The sequence below is a fragment of the Barbus barbus genome (genome assembly GCF_936440315.1).
Source record: "Barbus barbus genome assembly, chromosome: 12".
In the NCBI taxonomy this organism is placed as follows: domain Eukaryota; kingdom Metazoa; phylum Chordata; class Actinopteri; order Cypriniformes; family Cyprinidae; genus Barbus; species Barbus barbus.
In genome coordinates, this window is record NC_136740.1 from 14,931,824 (window position 1) to 14,950,104 (window position 18,281).

General features: G+C 37.0%; 1 protein-coding gene across 1 annotated transcript; it reads right to left on the bottom strand.

Moving 5' to 3' along the window:
- Positions 1-1,570: 1,570 nt before the first annotated feature.
- dedd1 (death effector domain-containing 1) lies at positions 1,571-18,105 on the bottom strand. Its single transcript, XM_079429711.1, has 7 exons — positions 17,837-18,105; positions 17,259-17,394; positions 16,544-17,026; positions 16,336-16,455; positions 13,832-13,960; positions 3,910-4,300; positions 1,571-2,908 (listed from the first exon to the last, which is right to left on the bottom strand). Exons 3-7 carry the CDS (start codon positions 17,007-17,009, stop codon positions 2,902-2,904), a joined length of 1,113 nt encoding a protein of 370 aa, XP_079285837.1. The 5' UTR covers positions 17,010-17,026; positions 17,259-17,394; positions 17,837-18,105; the 3' UTR covers positions 1,571-2,901.
- Between the last annotated feature and the right edge of the window lie 176 nt (positions 18,106-18,281).

The window sequence follows — 18,281 nt, forward strand, 5'->3', positions numbered from 1 at the left end:
ACCAGCGTCTCCATCGATGATGAACGCGGCACGCCAAGAGCTGCTCGGACACCGGAAAGAGTCGGACACAGCAAAACCAGATATTCTGGGGGTGGTTTGGTTAGGGGGGGGGGGGGGGGGGGGGGGGGGGGGGGCTGAAAGGGAATCGGGTGAGGAGCCTGAATTTGAAATTAGGGGCGAAAGGTGAGGGGGTCGGGCGGAGGGTGTGTGCTCTTGTGTCTCGCTCTACCTCCAGCGGTTTCCATGACTACGCGTTGACCGCTGAATGAAAAAGGCGCATCTGTATGGGCGATAATGAGAGAAAAGCAGCATAAGTGTCTAGTGTGTACATTTTAGAGATCTTCATTTTCCCTTTATACGTTTGATTGCTTCAGTATATGTTTTGCGTAGGCTTGACTAGGATTGATCAAATATATAGCTGCCATCTATCGGTGAAATGACGGAAATGCACACAAAACGCGATGGAGGCTCGGAGTAGGCCTCTCTCCAAAACACTGTGCTCTAAGCAAATTAGTCTAGACATGCAGTTACATTCACACCCTATGAGAAGTTATTAATGAATAGTGTGTTTAATGCATTTTCTCCCTTAAGAATATCAAATTCAAGACACACCTGAATTCTTCAGCACCATGGACAGAGCCCATAACTAAATAACCCACGGACACTCCTAGTCCGAAATATTCATTTTTTCCCTCCCTCTGACAGGTTTTGATTATGACTTAAAGGAATAGTTCACCCCAAAATGAAAATTTTGGCATTTACTCGTTCCAAACCTGTATAAGTTTCTTATGTTGAACACAAACGATGTTTTGAAGAACCAAACCGTTGGCCTCTACTGACTTCCATAGTATGGAAAGAAATACTATGGAAGTCAATAGGCACCATCAACTGTTTGATAATCAGCGTCCCCCAAAATATTATACAGGTTTGGAACAAGTGAGTAAATGATGATAAAATTGTAATTTTTGTGTGAACTCTTCTCTTTAATGGATAAAGCAACAATAATAATACTGCAAAATCTCAGTTTAAGAGAAAGGTGTTTGGTGTTGCTGTTAGGTTAGTAGAAGCTCAAACCTTCTGAGCCAGCAGTTCTTTAAACGCAGGGACCATTTAGCTCAGTCAGCAGCTTCTATTAAGAAAAAAGAAAATACGAACATCTAAATTATGTACAAAAAATAATTTAAAATCAGTCAACTTAAAAAAACACTGATAAACAATAACTATAAAAATTTCACAATTTATGCTAAAACTTTAAAATGTTAAATATGCCTGTTACCTTCATCCACTATATAACTATAATAGCATTCAACTACACAAGGCTTGCACATTGTATAATGTATATTTTGTGTGGAATATATTCATATATAAACATTTGATACGTTAATTATTTTCAGTACAGTATTCTGTACTATATGGTATAATGAAAGCTTTAGTGATTATGGGTGCTGGTATATAATGTTATTTAAGCTATCTTGAATTATCTGGAAAAAACAGCAATACTTACAGGGATCCACCAAAGGGATTTGGCCACATTTCCCGAAGAAATTCAAAAAGCACACAGAATCAGAAAGACAATTATTTTCTGACAGGACTTTATTAAGAATTATAGTTACATAAATGTAGATATTCCAAAACAATATCAAGTAATATTTTTAACACAAACATGAAAACAAAAGTGTTCAATGTTCCACTCCCAATTCACTTACATCAGTGACATGACAGGACTGTTCCAAACTGAATTACCACTAAATACTACTGAACTTTTATCTTCTTTGCATTTTTGTCATAAGAATACAAATATAACAAAAGGGTCAACACATTCTTTCTTTATAAGAACACACTAGTCCAGAAACATGACTAGAGGTTAATCCAGTTGTGTGTCAAGGATGGTGTCAAATCAGTGGACATCTAATTATAATTAACTATCATTTTTCTATCATCAATTTACAAAGGCATCCAAAGGCCTTGATAATCCATTACTGTGTTTCTGAGACAAAATAACAGATGTTGGGACACATATATTCTCCCATACTCTCTCACACTGTAGAAAGTCCTTGTTGTAAAAAGCGAGTTAATCTCGGTACCATCTTGTGATATTTTCCCATCCTCAATACAGCTTCAAATTTGGCAACTTTGATAGATTTGTTCCAGTCAGGTAGTGCATGAAGGATTTCCAAAGTTATCAAAGTTGACTTTTATAAGCAATACAACAGAGCACTCTGGAGCAGTTCAATTACACAACATATTAAACGGTCCTATGGTGGAAGTGTACATTTGGTCATCTGAAGCATTGTTACCAACCCGAACTCTTAAGAATTAAGTTATCATTCAATCTTTCAAAGCCTTTTCAAACAGGAGATATAATGAAAATAAATCCTGACAGAATTATTTTTTTTGTTAACTATACATTTGAATGTTTATTAATTTTTGGATTTGTTCATCCTTTTGGGTTACATATTTGTTGTGTAATCCCATCATTCCTATCTTTTATCAAAGAGGTTATTTTAAATTTCCCAAACAAAGTTAAACACAACTTGAATTCAATGGTTCATTGTATGTTATCACATTTGGAAAATCTTTTATCCACATACCACCTGTGGCAGACCAAGTGGTACAGATGCAGAACCTCCATCTTCTGTTTTCTATGGGTGTGCATTTGTCCATGTTTAAACTGACCTGCAGTAGAGAGAGAGACAGCCCTATATTTGAACTTAACCTCTGAACACTAAAGAATCATTTTTTCCTTCAGAGACAGTCAGTGTCCAACAAAACGTTTAATCTAGACTCTTCCAACAGACTCTCCTTCCTAGGGTCACCAACACTCAATAGGCAATGAAATAAAAAGGCAAAACATCATCTTCATCCATAATAGTTGAAGGTCCCAAGTGAAACTGACATTTCTCAGGGCCTGTGAAGGAAACATGGAATACATTACTTAATACATATGGGAACAAAATATACTTTAACATCAAGACTTTGTGGGATTTAAACTGGGGTCTGAGGTCCCTCTGGGGCCACTAGGGGTTACTGAGGGGTTCAGGGAATTTTATTTAGGCTGCCAAAGCTAATGTAACTAATAATGTAAATACCATTAACTAAAGATAATAAAGATATTTTAACATTTACATAAAGTGATTATAATATTATATGCTATTGATAATATTTATGTACCTTCCTGTTCTCGTTAAAACTGATTTGGAATGATATTTATTGTGAAAAGGGCTATCCAAATGAATAATAAGATTTATTAAAAAAATTATAAAGTTAACACCAAGCAAAGATTTTCTAGATAATATTTTAAAAATATATATTTTGGCTTTAGTACAATGACAGCATAAAACATAATTATTTAATAATATATAATTATTTAACTTTGGAAAAATGCTTTCTTTAAGGTCCTAGCCAGTGTTGTTTTTGTTAAATAAAACTAAGAAAAATTATTTTGGTTAATTCACATAAAGCTTATATATATATAAAAAAAAAATAGATAGCAGAAATATAGCCTTGGCAACTGAAAAAGAGTTTAAGCTGAAGTAAAAATGACAAATAAATAAATATAATGAAAAAAACAAACAAAAGCTAAACAGAAATATTAAACAAATATTAAAATATCATTATAAGTACATAAACTGTAACCTAAACGTACTAAAACGTAAATTAAAAAAAAGATAAAAATAGAAGAAAATTCAAAATATTATTAAAGACTATAACAGTATATAAATAATGTTAAAATAACACTCTCACATTGTTTAAAAGGGGACAAGACAAAATTGTTTTCTAATGCCCCCTAGTGGTTACATGCTAATATAGAGGTAAGAGTGGGAGTATATATAAAATTCTACAGTCAACCCTAATGTATCAGACCACAAAAAAACCCCCACAAATTCAAATGCATAAAAAAGTACTTACAAATTTTGTGTTCCCCAGTTTGTTCCATTATGTGTCTGGCTTCTGAGCAACAGCTTCCTACCCTCCTCGTAGTCATCCTGATCCACACTGACAAGCAGCCGGACCCCCTCCTGCCCCGCTGCCCTTTTCAAAGAGTCTGTGATGAAGACTCCTTTCAGTGCCTCGAGCAGCGCCCCGCTCAGATAGTCTGCCCAGAAGGCATCGAGGTTGGAAAGTTCCGAGAATTTGATATCACAAACAATAGAGCCCAGATCCCGGGTACGGAGCAGCATGCTCGCTCGGCTGAACAGTTCAAATTGCCTCTCCAACGGCTGCTGCTTGTCTGAAGAAACTCCTCCACGAAGGGCCGACTCGTGCTCCAAATACTCCGCACGCACACGTAGCCGGACATCTGAGAGCGGAAGAGTTTTGGAGACAGAGAAAGAGAGGAGGGTGGGATGAAGGATGAAGGGTGGCATGCAAAGGGGCAAAGAAAATCATGAGGGGACGGAGATGAATTTGTGAAGATTCGGTGTGAGAAGGGTTTTTTTTTTTTTGCAGCAAGAATGGAGAGAAACAAGAAAAACAGTAGCAGGAGGAAAGGGGAAGAACACGAGAAATGACACAGATCAGTGGGGGGGTCAAAAGGAGGGCAAAAAGTACAGTGATAATGAGACTTGACATTCAGTTTGTTTATATCCAAAAATTGCTTGAAAAATAACTAAGATTAGCACCGAGTCATATACATTTGCTTAAAAAAACGTTCCTGCCCTGTTTGAATTTTGATTTGTTATTTACGGACAAAGCGTATTAAACCAGAAGGCACAAAAGTCAAACTCTTTCTGGTACGGCATCAGCTCTGAGATCTACTGAGGTCAACATCTTCAAAATTGTTGGAGATAGAGATTTTTGGAGTTGATTGACCCTGATTTTTCACTTGTAGTCAGTGAGGCTACAAGTGAAACCAGTAGGCTGATTCAGGTTTTGCACTTGAGATTGGACAAAATTCATCATGAGGTGGCTTTCAAATTATTTGCAGGCACACAGGACTTGGAAACACATTGGTAAAGTCCAACATGTTTACTGAACATTGCACTTGTATCACAAAGACGAGGGAGATTTAAAGCACATGATCTGAGGCCGTTCGGAAAGTTCAGGTTGATTGAAAGCACCTCGAGCAAAATCCAGAGATGGGCTCGCATTTGAGTTTCAGGCGACAGATCTGGTGATATTTACGGTTTGATATGTAGATCCGAATTTATGCAGGTTGGCTTTACCAAACAGTGGAGGTAGAACTGATGTCATGCAACAGCACAGGGAACAGAGACGGCAAAATACGATTGGAGTATACATACTGAACCAGAGCTTCGCAGTGATGTCATTTCCTTTCATGTCATTAGCTCAGAGGTCAGAGGAGGAAGTGGATCCATCAATCTTCAGAACATTGCTGCAACACAAATCCAACCTTTCTACAACCAAAGCTCCAATGCAAACTCCACCTTTTTGCATGTTGGGATGTTTACAAAGCAACAGTGAACATGAAAAACTAACCATTAACGTAGAGAGTAAGCGACTGAGTGACAACTATTAATTAGTGAAAATAAAACATTGTTTAAATGTTGAATATACTGTATTTATGGATTGCTTGTGAACAACAGCAATTCAGGAATTATAATTTTGTCCCAATTTTATTCATAAAGTGACTGGAGTTAAATACCCGACTGGACACTTTCCCTTCATTCTATAATCAATCAGGTATACAGTATAGGACTTGGCTAGTAAATAATGACAAAGTTAAATATATTTAAATATAAGTACACTACTGTTCAAAGATTTGGGGTAAGTACATCAGAAATGAATACTTATTTAGCACTGATTCATTAAACTGATCAAAAGTGAGAAATACAGACTTTCACACTGTTACAAATATTAAGCAGGACAATTGTTTTCAACATGAATAAAAAGAATCATAGATCAGCATATTAGAGAAAGCATCAACTTAACATTGAAGACTGGAATCATGGCTGCTGAAAATTAGCTTTGTCATCACAGGAATAGGTGACACTATTTTAAAGGTGTGCTTGTTACACGTAACATTTATTTAGTATTATAACAACAATAAATTATGCATAATTATATGCAAGTAACCCTAATCCAAACCCTCATTCTAACCCTAACCACACAGTAAGTACATATAGTGAATTAATATTACTTAGTATTTAAATGTATAATTACACTGTAACAAGGACACCTTAAAATAAACCATAAACCAGGAAAAAAATAAATTTTAAAATCGAAAAAGTTTCAAACCATTTTTTTACCCCAAATTTTTGAATGGTACTGTAATTACAAGATTTATCAAATGCAAGCGAGACATTGGGACCAGGATTGATGTGATAGTGTAACTGTATGCATGTATATACATTGCTGCAAATCCTTTGGCAATGTAAGGGTCCGTTCACATATCGCGTCTTTTGCGCGCTCAAGTTCATTATTTTAAACGTAGACGCGCGATATGCGCGCTCATAATGGAAGCGACGCGGTCGCGGTGTGACGCACTCGTTTTTTCCAGGCGCGTCTGCGCCGCATCTCAACTTTTCAGAATGCCGCAAGCGCACCGCAGGCGAAGAACCAACCAATCAGCTTCCTCACTCTGCAATGTGCAGTAGAATATACATATGAAGGATGTTGAATTATTTGTCTACCGGATCTGTATGGCAAGATGAATGCGGTGTCTTAAAATCATATAAAAGCTAAGGATATTCAATGAAAATAGTTTCTAGTGTTTTACAAATAACTGATACATAAAAAAACATGTTTCTTTCTGCATTGCAAGTCGAGATGGCTGGCGTTGTTCATTGGTCAGGCATCGACCAATAAAATGTCTTCATTCGCAGCCCAGCCCCGCCCGCGGCTCTGAGCTCTCACGTCTGCATTTACAAGTGCACAAGTGAGTTTTACTACAGGAATACTGCAAAAGGAGTAGCAAAAGTCAAAGCGCTAAGATTTGAAGTTGTACTGCCAGATCTGAGAGGTTGTAAGTGCTGACTTGAGGTTTTAGAGCGAAACTGAAGTAAAGCACAAAAGTACACGTTTGTGTGTGTCATTTTGTTTATGTGAATGTCATTCTACACGTGTAACTATTAATCTGCAACTTCGACTCCAAAACACGGGTGTTTTGATTATTGTCTGTGTGAGCAAATCGAAAGATTCAGCTTTTCAGATCAGAGCTGTGAGTGTAAATTTCAACTTACAAATACGAATGTTAATATGACAAGTTCTCACATTCAGATCAACAAGCTCTGGAGTTTTGCTACTGATCTACCTTCATATCTGGAGCGCAACCGCCCGAGCGCTTTGGAAAAAAGGAGAAAGCGGCGCGCCTAGCGTTTTCCTCGCGTTTTTAGGCGCGATATGTGAACGGCCCCTAATGCTTTCTTTTACCATGCCAATAAGGACTTTTGAATCATGTAATGTACTGAAAGTTTGATTAATATAATTTAAAACAAATCTTTCGCACAATGGTCTTTACTAAAATACACTGTTCAGAGTTTATCTATTTCTGATGAAGAATAAACGTAACACTTGACAAGGAAACCAGCCAAAACAAGGCTTTAAATTTAGACTGATATTGTTGCTATAATGGTGATCTCCCAAATATAATTTGTAATGTGGGTTTGAAAGCAGACTCGAAACACAAGAGTTCTTTAACGTTCTTTTAAACACAGCACACATGTACAGAGCACTTATGTCCATTAAACACACATTATCAGAGCTCCTCACATAAACTAATACAGGACATTGGTTTTTCTTAGCTTCTAGTTTCAGTACACAGAAGGTACTTAGAATAAGCGGCACAGTGTAGGTTTTTCTGTCAATATATTTAATGCCCCCCTTGTAAGCATTACTTTTTTGTGCATTTTGTGCATCCCAGAGCATTTAAGAAAAATAACATGTATTCACAAATAATCAGATATTATATTTTGTTGATGTTGTTGTAAATTTCTTCTTACAAACAAACAGTAACTATTTTTTTAAAAATCAAATGAAAATGTTGTGCGTCATTTTATGGGGTGTTGCTCCATGCGAAGAGCTTCCACACTTATTTCGATCCCTCTTTCCTGCTGAACAACAAACCAAGATGGAGGGAGAGAAATGAGGGCATAAGGCTGACTGACTGCACACATAGATCAGGGTCAAGCTTTTCTTTTGATTTTTTTTTTTTTTTTCATTCTCTCCCTCTCTTAGTATGTGAGGATGGCCAACTTGTTTTTGTTCCTGACACTTGAGTCAGTATGTTTTTCAACTGTGGACATAGAGAAAGGAGAGGAAGAGAGAGAGAGAGAAACAAGCAGTTTTGGATGAATGTTGTTGCAACAGTTTTGCCATATCTTATTTTTTGGTCAAGCAGGCAAAGTTCATATGCACAATCTTTTGTCTGTGTGTAAAAGCAACACTTTCTAGTTCATTCCTATGGAGACTGCAGGTTTAAACCTCTTTGGTTGAGAATGAGCTTATCAGACTTCTATTTTACTAACTTTACAACCAGTGTCTACCTCAATTCTACAAAAATCAAAACATTAGAATCTGATTGAATAAATTAAGGTATCGGTTAAATTTCAATTAAAATTTCCAATCCTTAAAGCCGAACACAAATATAAAACACTGGGATGGGTCTAAACAAGAACTGTTGGGTCATTTTCCTCAGAACTGCTCCAGCAAAGGTTCACAGAGGATGATTTTTCAAAGGACAAATCGTTGCAAAACTGAGCTTTGGGGCTGAGTTTGGTCGACTGTAGAATGGTTTGTTTTTGAACATAGATTTCACTGAATTAGAGTCGTGTAATGTAATGTTGCATTACAGGCAAATTAATAGGACACACCCAATGGACTCCCAGAATTTTCCAAGGAATTTTTCATGAGTCAGTTCTGTGAAACACTGAGGCCAACAACCCCTCCAGAGAGGATTTTGTTCCTATTTGTTCCCAAATTAAGTTCATAGTTTAGCACATGTGGACAGGAACAAATGAAAACTGACATTTGAACACAGAGAATTAGATTCGCCCCTCGTCCTACGCGAGTTAGGAAGGGGGTTCTTTACCTTAGGACATGGACCAGGCGTGTGAGTTAAAGCACACACAAGTCTTGACTGTGTGTGATCGGACAGAGAGGACAGCACACACTTGTTTTTGTTGTGAGTTCTGTCTCTTTCACTCTATCCATTCTCCTGCTTTTTCTACTCAATCTTGAGTCAACCTGCCAAGATCAAATGCGGAGTCAACACAGCAAACAGTATGTTCAGCTAGTTCAGGTGTAAAACAAAGGTGAAAGTTCATAGGTCAATCATGGCATAGAAGGACTGTAATGTTGGAAGTTGTATGGCAGAATCTGAATAACAGGGCGGATCTCGTAGTGAATAGAATGCATTCAAATTGACCATATAAGATTGAAGCTTGATTTATGAACACTTTATAGGTTAAAAAAAAAAAAAAGCTCACAGTGCAGTGTAACCTAATGTTTAAGGGACAGGTGAAGTATGTTAGGGCACAAAGGGTTCTCATCTCACTAAACAAAAGGTCAGTGCAGATAGTAGATTAGCTTTGGCTGCTTCAAAGCTCAGTTACAGAAGAGAGAGGATTGATGCTTTAAATGAGAAGTGAAGTGACAATAATCAGTGTTTTACTGGACATGAGACACCAGGAAATACAGGCTGATGCAACTCAGTCTCAGTGGCCCAATATTCAATAATCTCTTCACAGAAATTTCATTCAGACACACCACAGGAGTTAATCACACTGAAAACTGCTTATCCTAAGGAAAATGAAAAGAAAAAGAAACGGGGATAGAGAAGTTGATGAAAAATGTGACAAAGATAAAAACAAAGAATGTGAGATCTTTTCACTGTAAAAATCGAACCAAGGAAGCAGGGGAATTGAAGCAAGTCTAAAGCACAACTCAAACATAAATGGTCACAACTACAAAGAGGTACACAATCTGTACCCAAATCTTAGTTTTATAATGTTGTTTCTGATGAGAAGCAATATAATTTACCATTAAGCTCTATTGGGCTGTACCAAATTACCATTACCATATTATTTTTAATTGATAAGAGCAGCTGTTACTGGCACATTGTATTAAAGGGTTACTCCACCCCAAAATGAAAATTGTCATTCATCACTGACCCACATGTTGTTCCAAACCCTTAAAAGCTTCGTTCGTCTCTTGGGAATGCAATTTAAGATATTTTGGATGAAAATCGGGAGGCTTGTGGCTGTCCCATTCACTGCCAAGTAAATAATGTCAAGGCCAAAGAATTGTTGAATTAAGTCGTAATTTGCAGTACAAAATGCATTCTCGTCGCTTCACAACATTCAGATTGAACAACTGACGGCAGATGGACTATTTTGACGGTGTCTTTCATACTTTGCTTGGCCTTGACAGTGTTATTTACTTGGCAGTGAATTAGAAATTAGACAGTCACAAGCCTCCCGGTTTTCATCCAAAATATCTTAAATTGCATTCCCAAGAGACGAACGAAGCTTTTACGGGTTTGGAACGACATGGGGGTAAAGTGATTAATGACAAAATTCTCGTTTTGGGGTGGAGTAACCCTTTAAGTGCATAAGACTATGATTCAAAAAACAAACTGATTTTCTAATTTCCTGCTAGGGCTGTGACGGTGGCAGATTTTTACCACCGCGGTGGTAATGGACCAACTACCGGCGGTGAAGCGGTGTTTATATTTATAATATATATATATATATATATATATATATATATATATATATATATATTATTACTACATATGTGTATGTGTGACCCTGGACCACAAAACCAATCATAAGGGTCAATTTTTCAAAACAGATGTATACATCTGAATAAATAAGCTTTCCATTGATGTATGGTTTGTTGGGATAGGACAATATTGGCCGAGATACAGCTATTTGAAAATCTGGAATCTGAGGGTGCAAAAAATCTAAATATTGATTAAATTGCCTTTAAAGTTGTCCAAATGAAGTTCTTAGCAATGCATATTACTAATCAAAAATTAAGTTTTGATATATTTAAAGTAGGAAATTTACAAAATATCTTCATGGAACATGATCTTTACTTAATGTCCTAATGATTTTTGGCATAAAAGAAAAAGAAATAATTTTGACCACACATATATATATATTAGTGCTGTCAAATGATTAATCGAATCCAAAATAGAAGTTTTGGTTTACATGTGTGTGTACTTGTATATTTATTATGTATATACACATACACGCACATGCATTTATATATTTCAGAAAAATATGCTATGTCTATATTAAATATATAATATAAATTATAATAACATAATATATACACGTTAATACATGTAAATATTTTCAAAATATATACATGTATGCGAGTATATATTTATAGCACACACATATATTATGTAAACCAAAACTTTTATTTTGGATGCGATTAATCATTTGACAGCACTAATATAACATAATAAATAAATATATGTTACAGTCTGCGACCTTTTGTGCTGTATGTGTTATTTCATTGTCTTTTTTCAGGTATCTTGCCTCATTATTCCACCACCAAGCAAGCGGGTCTCCACTGGCCTCCTATCGCAAATAGCAACTGGAAACGGCTCTTGAGATATGAAGTGCTAGCCCATTTAACACTTAACACGTCACACTGCAACAGCTAACGTCTGTCTACACTGGACGAGACAAAGCAACCTTTAAAATCATTTGAACTTTGTGTCAGCACGTCATAAATAAAACGAGGCATCAGTTTACTGTCGGGGATTTGTCGTGCCGCGCCGCATACAGCGTACAGCATCCCTGATTATAATGTATTGTGTTCCATTGACTATTGTATTTTGTCGGGCCACGCAACGCCTCTCCGTCTGGTCTAGACATGGTGTAATGGAAATGCCATGGTGTTTAAGGTAATTTGTGAATTAACAGTCTAAATAAAACAATTTACAGCTAAATGGTATAGGTTATAAATACAGAATTCTATTGCAACGGTTACTATTATTCCACTTGTATACAAAACTTTGTATTTTATGTTTGTTATAGAGTGTGACGTCACACGCATTACCGCTGGCAATCAACACAGTTGTCGTGGCGACCGTCACAGCCCTATTTCCTGCCTTTAACAAAAGCTAAATGCTTTAAGCAGGTGACATGAATATGCAAAGAAATAAGCAGCTTCTATTGAGGGTTTAAGAGCCCCTGCAGTGAGGAACCAAAGCCATGCAGTATTTGTACAGGCAGGTCAATAAGCATTTGTAACAGTAGAGTAAAACTGACTAGTGCCGAGCATCGAGGTGAACAAAGAGCATGTCAAGAGTCTGACTCACACACGTTTGAAAAAACAAAATGGCACCCTCCCATCCTGTTTGGATCCGTGAATAAGGCTGGATGCAGATACTTGAGTGTATATACTGAGTGTAACAACATGTTTTAATATATTTATCCTGTTAAAATAATAAATTAATCTTCTGAATTTCATCCTTCTTGGCACACAGAGATCCCTGATTTTCATTCATGTTTTAATGGGCGTCTCATGCAACAGAGAGATATTTTGAAAATCTACACATTATAAAAACACATTTGAATGGTGAAAATCAGATTTATCTGTCTATTTATAAATGTATATCATATTTTTAGGCACACAAAAAGATACACTGTGAACCCAAAGATGAAGAGAGTTGAAACAGTAAGCAAGACCATGCAGCTTAAATGATTACAATAGATGGATCTGCACTGCTACAAGAAAAAAAACAACCTATTATAGAGATTAAATCTAATAAATTACTTGACATGTATTCAGTGCCGGCCCATCCAACAAGCGGTCGCCTGGGGCCCCGCCTTAAGGGGAGGGCCCCGTGGCCGCGAGGCCGTCAATGAAATTTCAAGGTGTGCTCGACTTGAAGCGGCCGCAAACAGATCGGTGTTTGACATCAAAGAACCGCGAGAGCTATATACTAATGGACAGCTCTGCATGCTTTCCTATCCTATTGCAGTACTTCGATATCAAACACAGACTGATCTGCAGTACCCCTTTAAGTTGAACACATATACAGATGAAATGACGCACCAGGGATGTACAGTGCATTTAAAAACATTTAATGATGTTTTGGCTCCAAATTCTTTACATAAAAGTCGAGCCCATTTTCATTATCTTGCCTAGGGCTCCACAAACTTGCAGGCCGGCACTGTGTGTATTAAACATTATTATGAGACATTCAGCTCCCACAAGAGTATTATGCAGGAAAACATGGTCGGTTTTAATGCTATAACGCAAATTGGAGCGTAAGATAAATTACGGTTCTTGGTATTTTGAGATCTGAATGTCCCAGAAAAAAAAACAAAAAAAAAAAAACAGTCCTTCCAGAAAATAAATGCCAAACCACTTCTTTCTTGACAAACAGTTTTGGCAAAATTTGAGAAAGCAGTTATCATCTTGGTATTTCCTTACCTACTGTGCCATTATTGCCACTCAGTGTGTCTCATGTGCTCTGTTCTGAAGAGATTTAAGCAATGCCCTGATGGCAGGACAGCTCCCATCTAGCAAAAGCATAAAGAGGCTTTGGTGTGAGCAGCCTTTGAGTCCAGTCAGAATGAAACTCAAAGTGATAATAGTGCAGAGTGCAGGGAATTCACAAAGGGATGAATGATGACATACGTTTAACATGGACCTCTTTTTTTGACAGTTTCACTTTCATTCTGACAACATTAGAGGTTCAGACACTAATGAATGGGTGACTGGTTATTTATAAACTGTCAAGAAATGGAGTGCTAAGGTACACTCAGCTGTGGAGCATTTTATAGACAAAATCAAACAAAAAGAGAGAGAAATGGAAAGGCAAAGAGATTCATATGTTAAAAAAATGCTAGTAGGAGAGACTAAACAAAAGAAGTGCAACAATGAGGATAAAAAGTGATCTTACCGCAGGTCACTTTGTTGGGTGTTGGCTGAGGCTGGAATTCAGGCTTGCCCCTCGATTTTCTGCTCCAGTGGCGACCTCTACCTCGCTTCCGTCGGACAGGGGTGGTTGTTGTCACGGAAGAGCCGGTCCCTAACAAAGCAAACATACATTAAAGGGATAGTTCACCCAAAAATGAAAATTTTATGTTTATCTGCTTACCCCAAGGGCATCCAAGATGTAGGTGACTTTGTTTCTTTAGTAGAACACAAACAAAGATTTTTAACTCAAACCGCTGCAGTCTGTCAGTCATATAATGCCAGTCAATGGGACTCATGACTTTGAGAGGAAAACAACAAAAACATACACAGACAAAACCAAATTAAACCCTGCGGCTCATGACGATACATTGAGGTCTAAAGACACGAAACAATCGGTCTGTGCAAGAAACTGAAAAGCCGTAACGCAAGACGACGACGACTCGTCACGCGCTGGCTATTGTGTGAACCGCGCTCAAGATAGTTGGACTGTGCGGCAGATCAGAGGTAAAAAAAAAAGATATACTGTTCAGTTTCTTGCACAGACCGATCGTTTCGTGTCTTTAGACCTCAATGTATTGTCACGAGCCGCAGGGTTTAATTTGGTTTTGTCCGTGTATGTTTTTTTTCCTCTCCCATTGACTGACATTATATGACTGACAGACTGAGATAAAAATCTTTGTTTGTGTTCTACTGAAGAAACAAAGTCAACTACATTTTGGATGCCCTTGGGGTAAGCAGATAAACATCAAATTTTCATTTTTTGGGTGATCTATCCCTTTAATAGACAACTAGGGCTGAGCTAAATTTAGCAATGTTCTTGAATCTTCACCATTTCCTCATTATGACTTTATATACTATATAAGTATATGAAATTAAGCAACAAGGTAAATTATTTTCATACACTATGCTTAATGTCCAACAAACTGGGCCATTTGGCTAACCTTGCTACTAGTTTCATCAAGACTACAACGTAAGCAGTAAAACTGGCAACTTAAATTCAATTTATTTCTGTTAATCAGTTCAAACTGTTTGTGTTATCACTAAAATTAATGTCTCCACATAATATTTTTCATATATTTACAAATTATCGAAAATATACAGTGCTACTATGCATCGTTACAATGGAGCATATAAACTATGATTAAGTATCCTTTAAATGTTTTTTTTTTTTTTTTGTGAAAAAGAATGTGGAAAATATGCCTTAATTATTTTTAGGGATGCACGATATAATCGGAATCGACCGATAATGGCTTTAAAATATCGACATCGGCCTGACATGAAAAATGATGCCGATATGTCTTGCCGATAAGAGTAATACATTAACTCACATGTGCTCAGGGTGTGCTAGTGATTAGATCACGTCAGCAGTGTGGGTCATTCTTGAAGCAAAGTTTTGTCTGAATGAGGATTAGATTCACGGATTTAGATCGCGGAACTTGTGAAAGCACGTGAAATAGCACGTGCAGCGGCAGCAATGACAGCCTCCCCCAGGTCCTAACCCCGGTTGGTAAGGAAATTTAATCTTTAGGGAGCGCTGTTGGCCTACTTCGAATTAAATTAAAAGTAAAATAGCCTACACAAATAACATGATTTAATGGTCAGAAGCTATAGCTTAAATGAAAAAAAAAAAAAAAAAACATGACACTTGTAAATGAAATAATTTTATATATACTGATTTATTCATTAATGTGTAATAGGTTTTATTTTTTAAACAAATCATGAGATTTCAAAAGATTTTCAGAATTTTTACAACTCTTTTGTTTTAGACCATCTACAAATGTTAAATCCTAAAATAAAATGTTAGGGTTAACACTATCTTTCAGGGGGAAAAAATACAGCAACTGATAGTTTATTTATAGTTATTTTCAAAGCTTCAATGTACTGTAAAAAAAAAAGCTAAATTTTTTATTTAATTCTAATAAATAATTTCTTGTTAAAAACTAACCAAAATAAAAAAATAATTTTCATATTTCTGCACAGGACGTATTTGGTGTTTTTTCCAAACAAAAGGAAATATAGCTGTATCGGCATCGGCCACGATTAGATGAAAAATATCAGCATATCGGATATCGGCAAAAGTCCAATATCGTGCATCCCTAATTATTTTAAACTTACATATTATATTATACACTGTAATGTTAAACTGGGTGCCGCCATCTGTAACTTGAACTTCCAAGGCGTTAAAAACAGTCCTTTATAATGTCTGATACTAGTATTTGATATCATATTATTCAAATTTTTTAGCATAAAAATAAACACTGTGTAGCAATAGTAATATTATTTACTCATACTAGCCAATGAATCAAAAGTTCTGCACATTCACAGAAAACAGCTTATACATTGAAAAATAATGTAATGACATCATCTAATATTATAAAATATTTCCATAAAGGTTGAACAATATAGAGAAAACATTTTTGACAAACAAAAGCAGACAAAAATGTAATAAACTGATGTGCTGAGCTTTTAGCGGCAATCTTTTCTCACCTGCTCTCCACTGGTGGTCTTGTGTGTTTTCCAAGGATAGTATATCTGTGTTTGAGCTGAACTGTGTGTCGCCTCTGGTATCCACCTCTTGGTATTCTGCCTTCTCACGCTCTGGAGACACTAACAGTACAGGTGACACATCAGTATGTTACCATAAACATTACTGATTTTGATTACTATTCACTGTTGTCTTACACCTGATGCTCACCTGTTCTTCTTCTCTTTTGTGAGACAAAAGGCAGGACATCATGTCGAGTCAGAATTCGCAGCAACTGCAATAAAGGTTTGAGGTTTGCTTCGCTCAAGTATCCTCGTCTCTCCAACTCCAACAGCACTTCAACACCACTCTTGGGTCGGTGGCGACTGGCAATTGGGCACACCTCATTCTGCGGTTGTATTCTTTGCCATGTTTTCAGAAGCCGAGGACATGGAGAATTACCCTGTGAAGACCCATCAGGCCCTGGAGGCAACTCATCAGTCCATCCCTCTGGATTGAGGGGATGTTTTCCAGGATAAGCTTCATCGAGGAGAAAGGACAAAACCTCAACATCAGTCTCTGTGAGTTGGGAGCCCACGATTTCAAAGATCTCATGGAGAGACAGCATCTCATAGTAGCTCAGACACTCAGTCTCCTCCCAGTACAAGGAATATCTCGAGCACTTTGCTGAAGCCATGGTCCCTCCAAATGTGTCTGGTAAAGAAGAACACACATAAATATTAAATGAGAGCTATTATATTATATGATATAGTTACTTAATAAAACAGACAAACTTATGTAACGTTACACGGTACATTCTCTGTACGTTAGCCGACGAGCTAACTATCAGGATTGATTGTGGGTTAAAAAATATACTTCTATAAAACATACAAATCCAGTTTTTGTGTCTCCAAGTAGTACAAAAACAACATAGAAAGATATTTACATGGTCGTAGTGGAAACAGCGCAGTTATTTTGATCCGAAAAGCGTTTCTGTGGTGACCCTCCGTCAGTCAGTTCCTCCGTCAGCTGTTCCTGTCGCGCAGGGTCACGTGTACTCTTTATATAACGTCACGTTTGAGCTGAGGGAACAGAGACAAGGTGATAAAAGAAAAAGAATCAATGACATGCATTTGTGTTTAATTGTAAAACACCGTTCAATTATATGAACGAACGGTATGGTTAAAGGTCGAGAGCACGTTCAAATGTTCATGTTTGCGGCGTTAGCAGGCATTCCTGCAGAGGACTTCCGCCTCTAGATTGTTCTATGAGCTAACCTGACATCACACTGCACCAAAACCTCTCAAACAAACAAAAACAAAAACACTACAAGAACCATGTTACATACTACACACAGTACAAGTCCACTTGTTATCAACATTTCTGTATATTAGCGCCCGGATAAGGAATTGTGTTCTTTTAAAACAACAAGGTTTGTTTTGTTTTGATATTTTGCTGTATAAATAAAACACTTATTAAATAAAACGCTTATTGACGTATATTTTACGTCAATAAGCATCTTACCTGTATCAAACTGTTTATCTGGATTGTGTTTACACTCTTGTTCTAACCCTTCCTAACACCGCCCACAACTGAATTGGAAAAACACCGTTCGAGCGTTAACCAGTTTTGTCGAAGGATCCCCGAACAATCGCAGATCGTTATAAGTGTATTCAGAGGAATTTCACTCGCATATGATTTGTAGATCGAGGCTCCATGGGTCACATGGTCATGTTTGTGAGATACCGTCCGCAAAATGTCGCCATATTGGAAAGGGAAACGTGTGTGTGTGTGTGTGTGTGTGTGTGTGTGGTTTATGAGGACACAAATTTGTATAATGACATGGGTATGACAGAGGTATTACAATATGAAGGTGGTTTATGAGGACACTGCCTATGTCCCCGTAATTCAAAAGGCTTAAAAAACATACTAAATGGTGTTTTTTTGAAAATCTAAAAATGCACAAAGT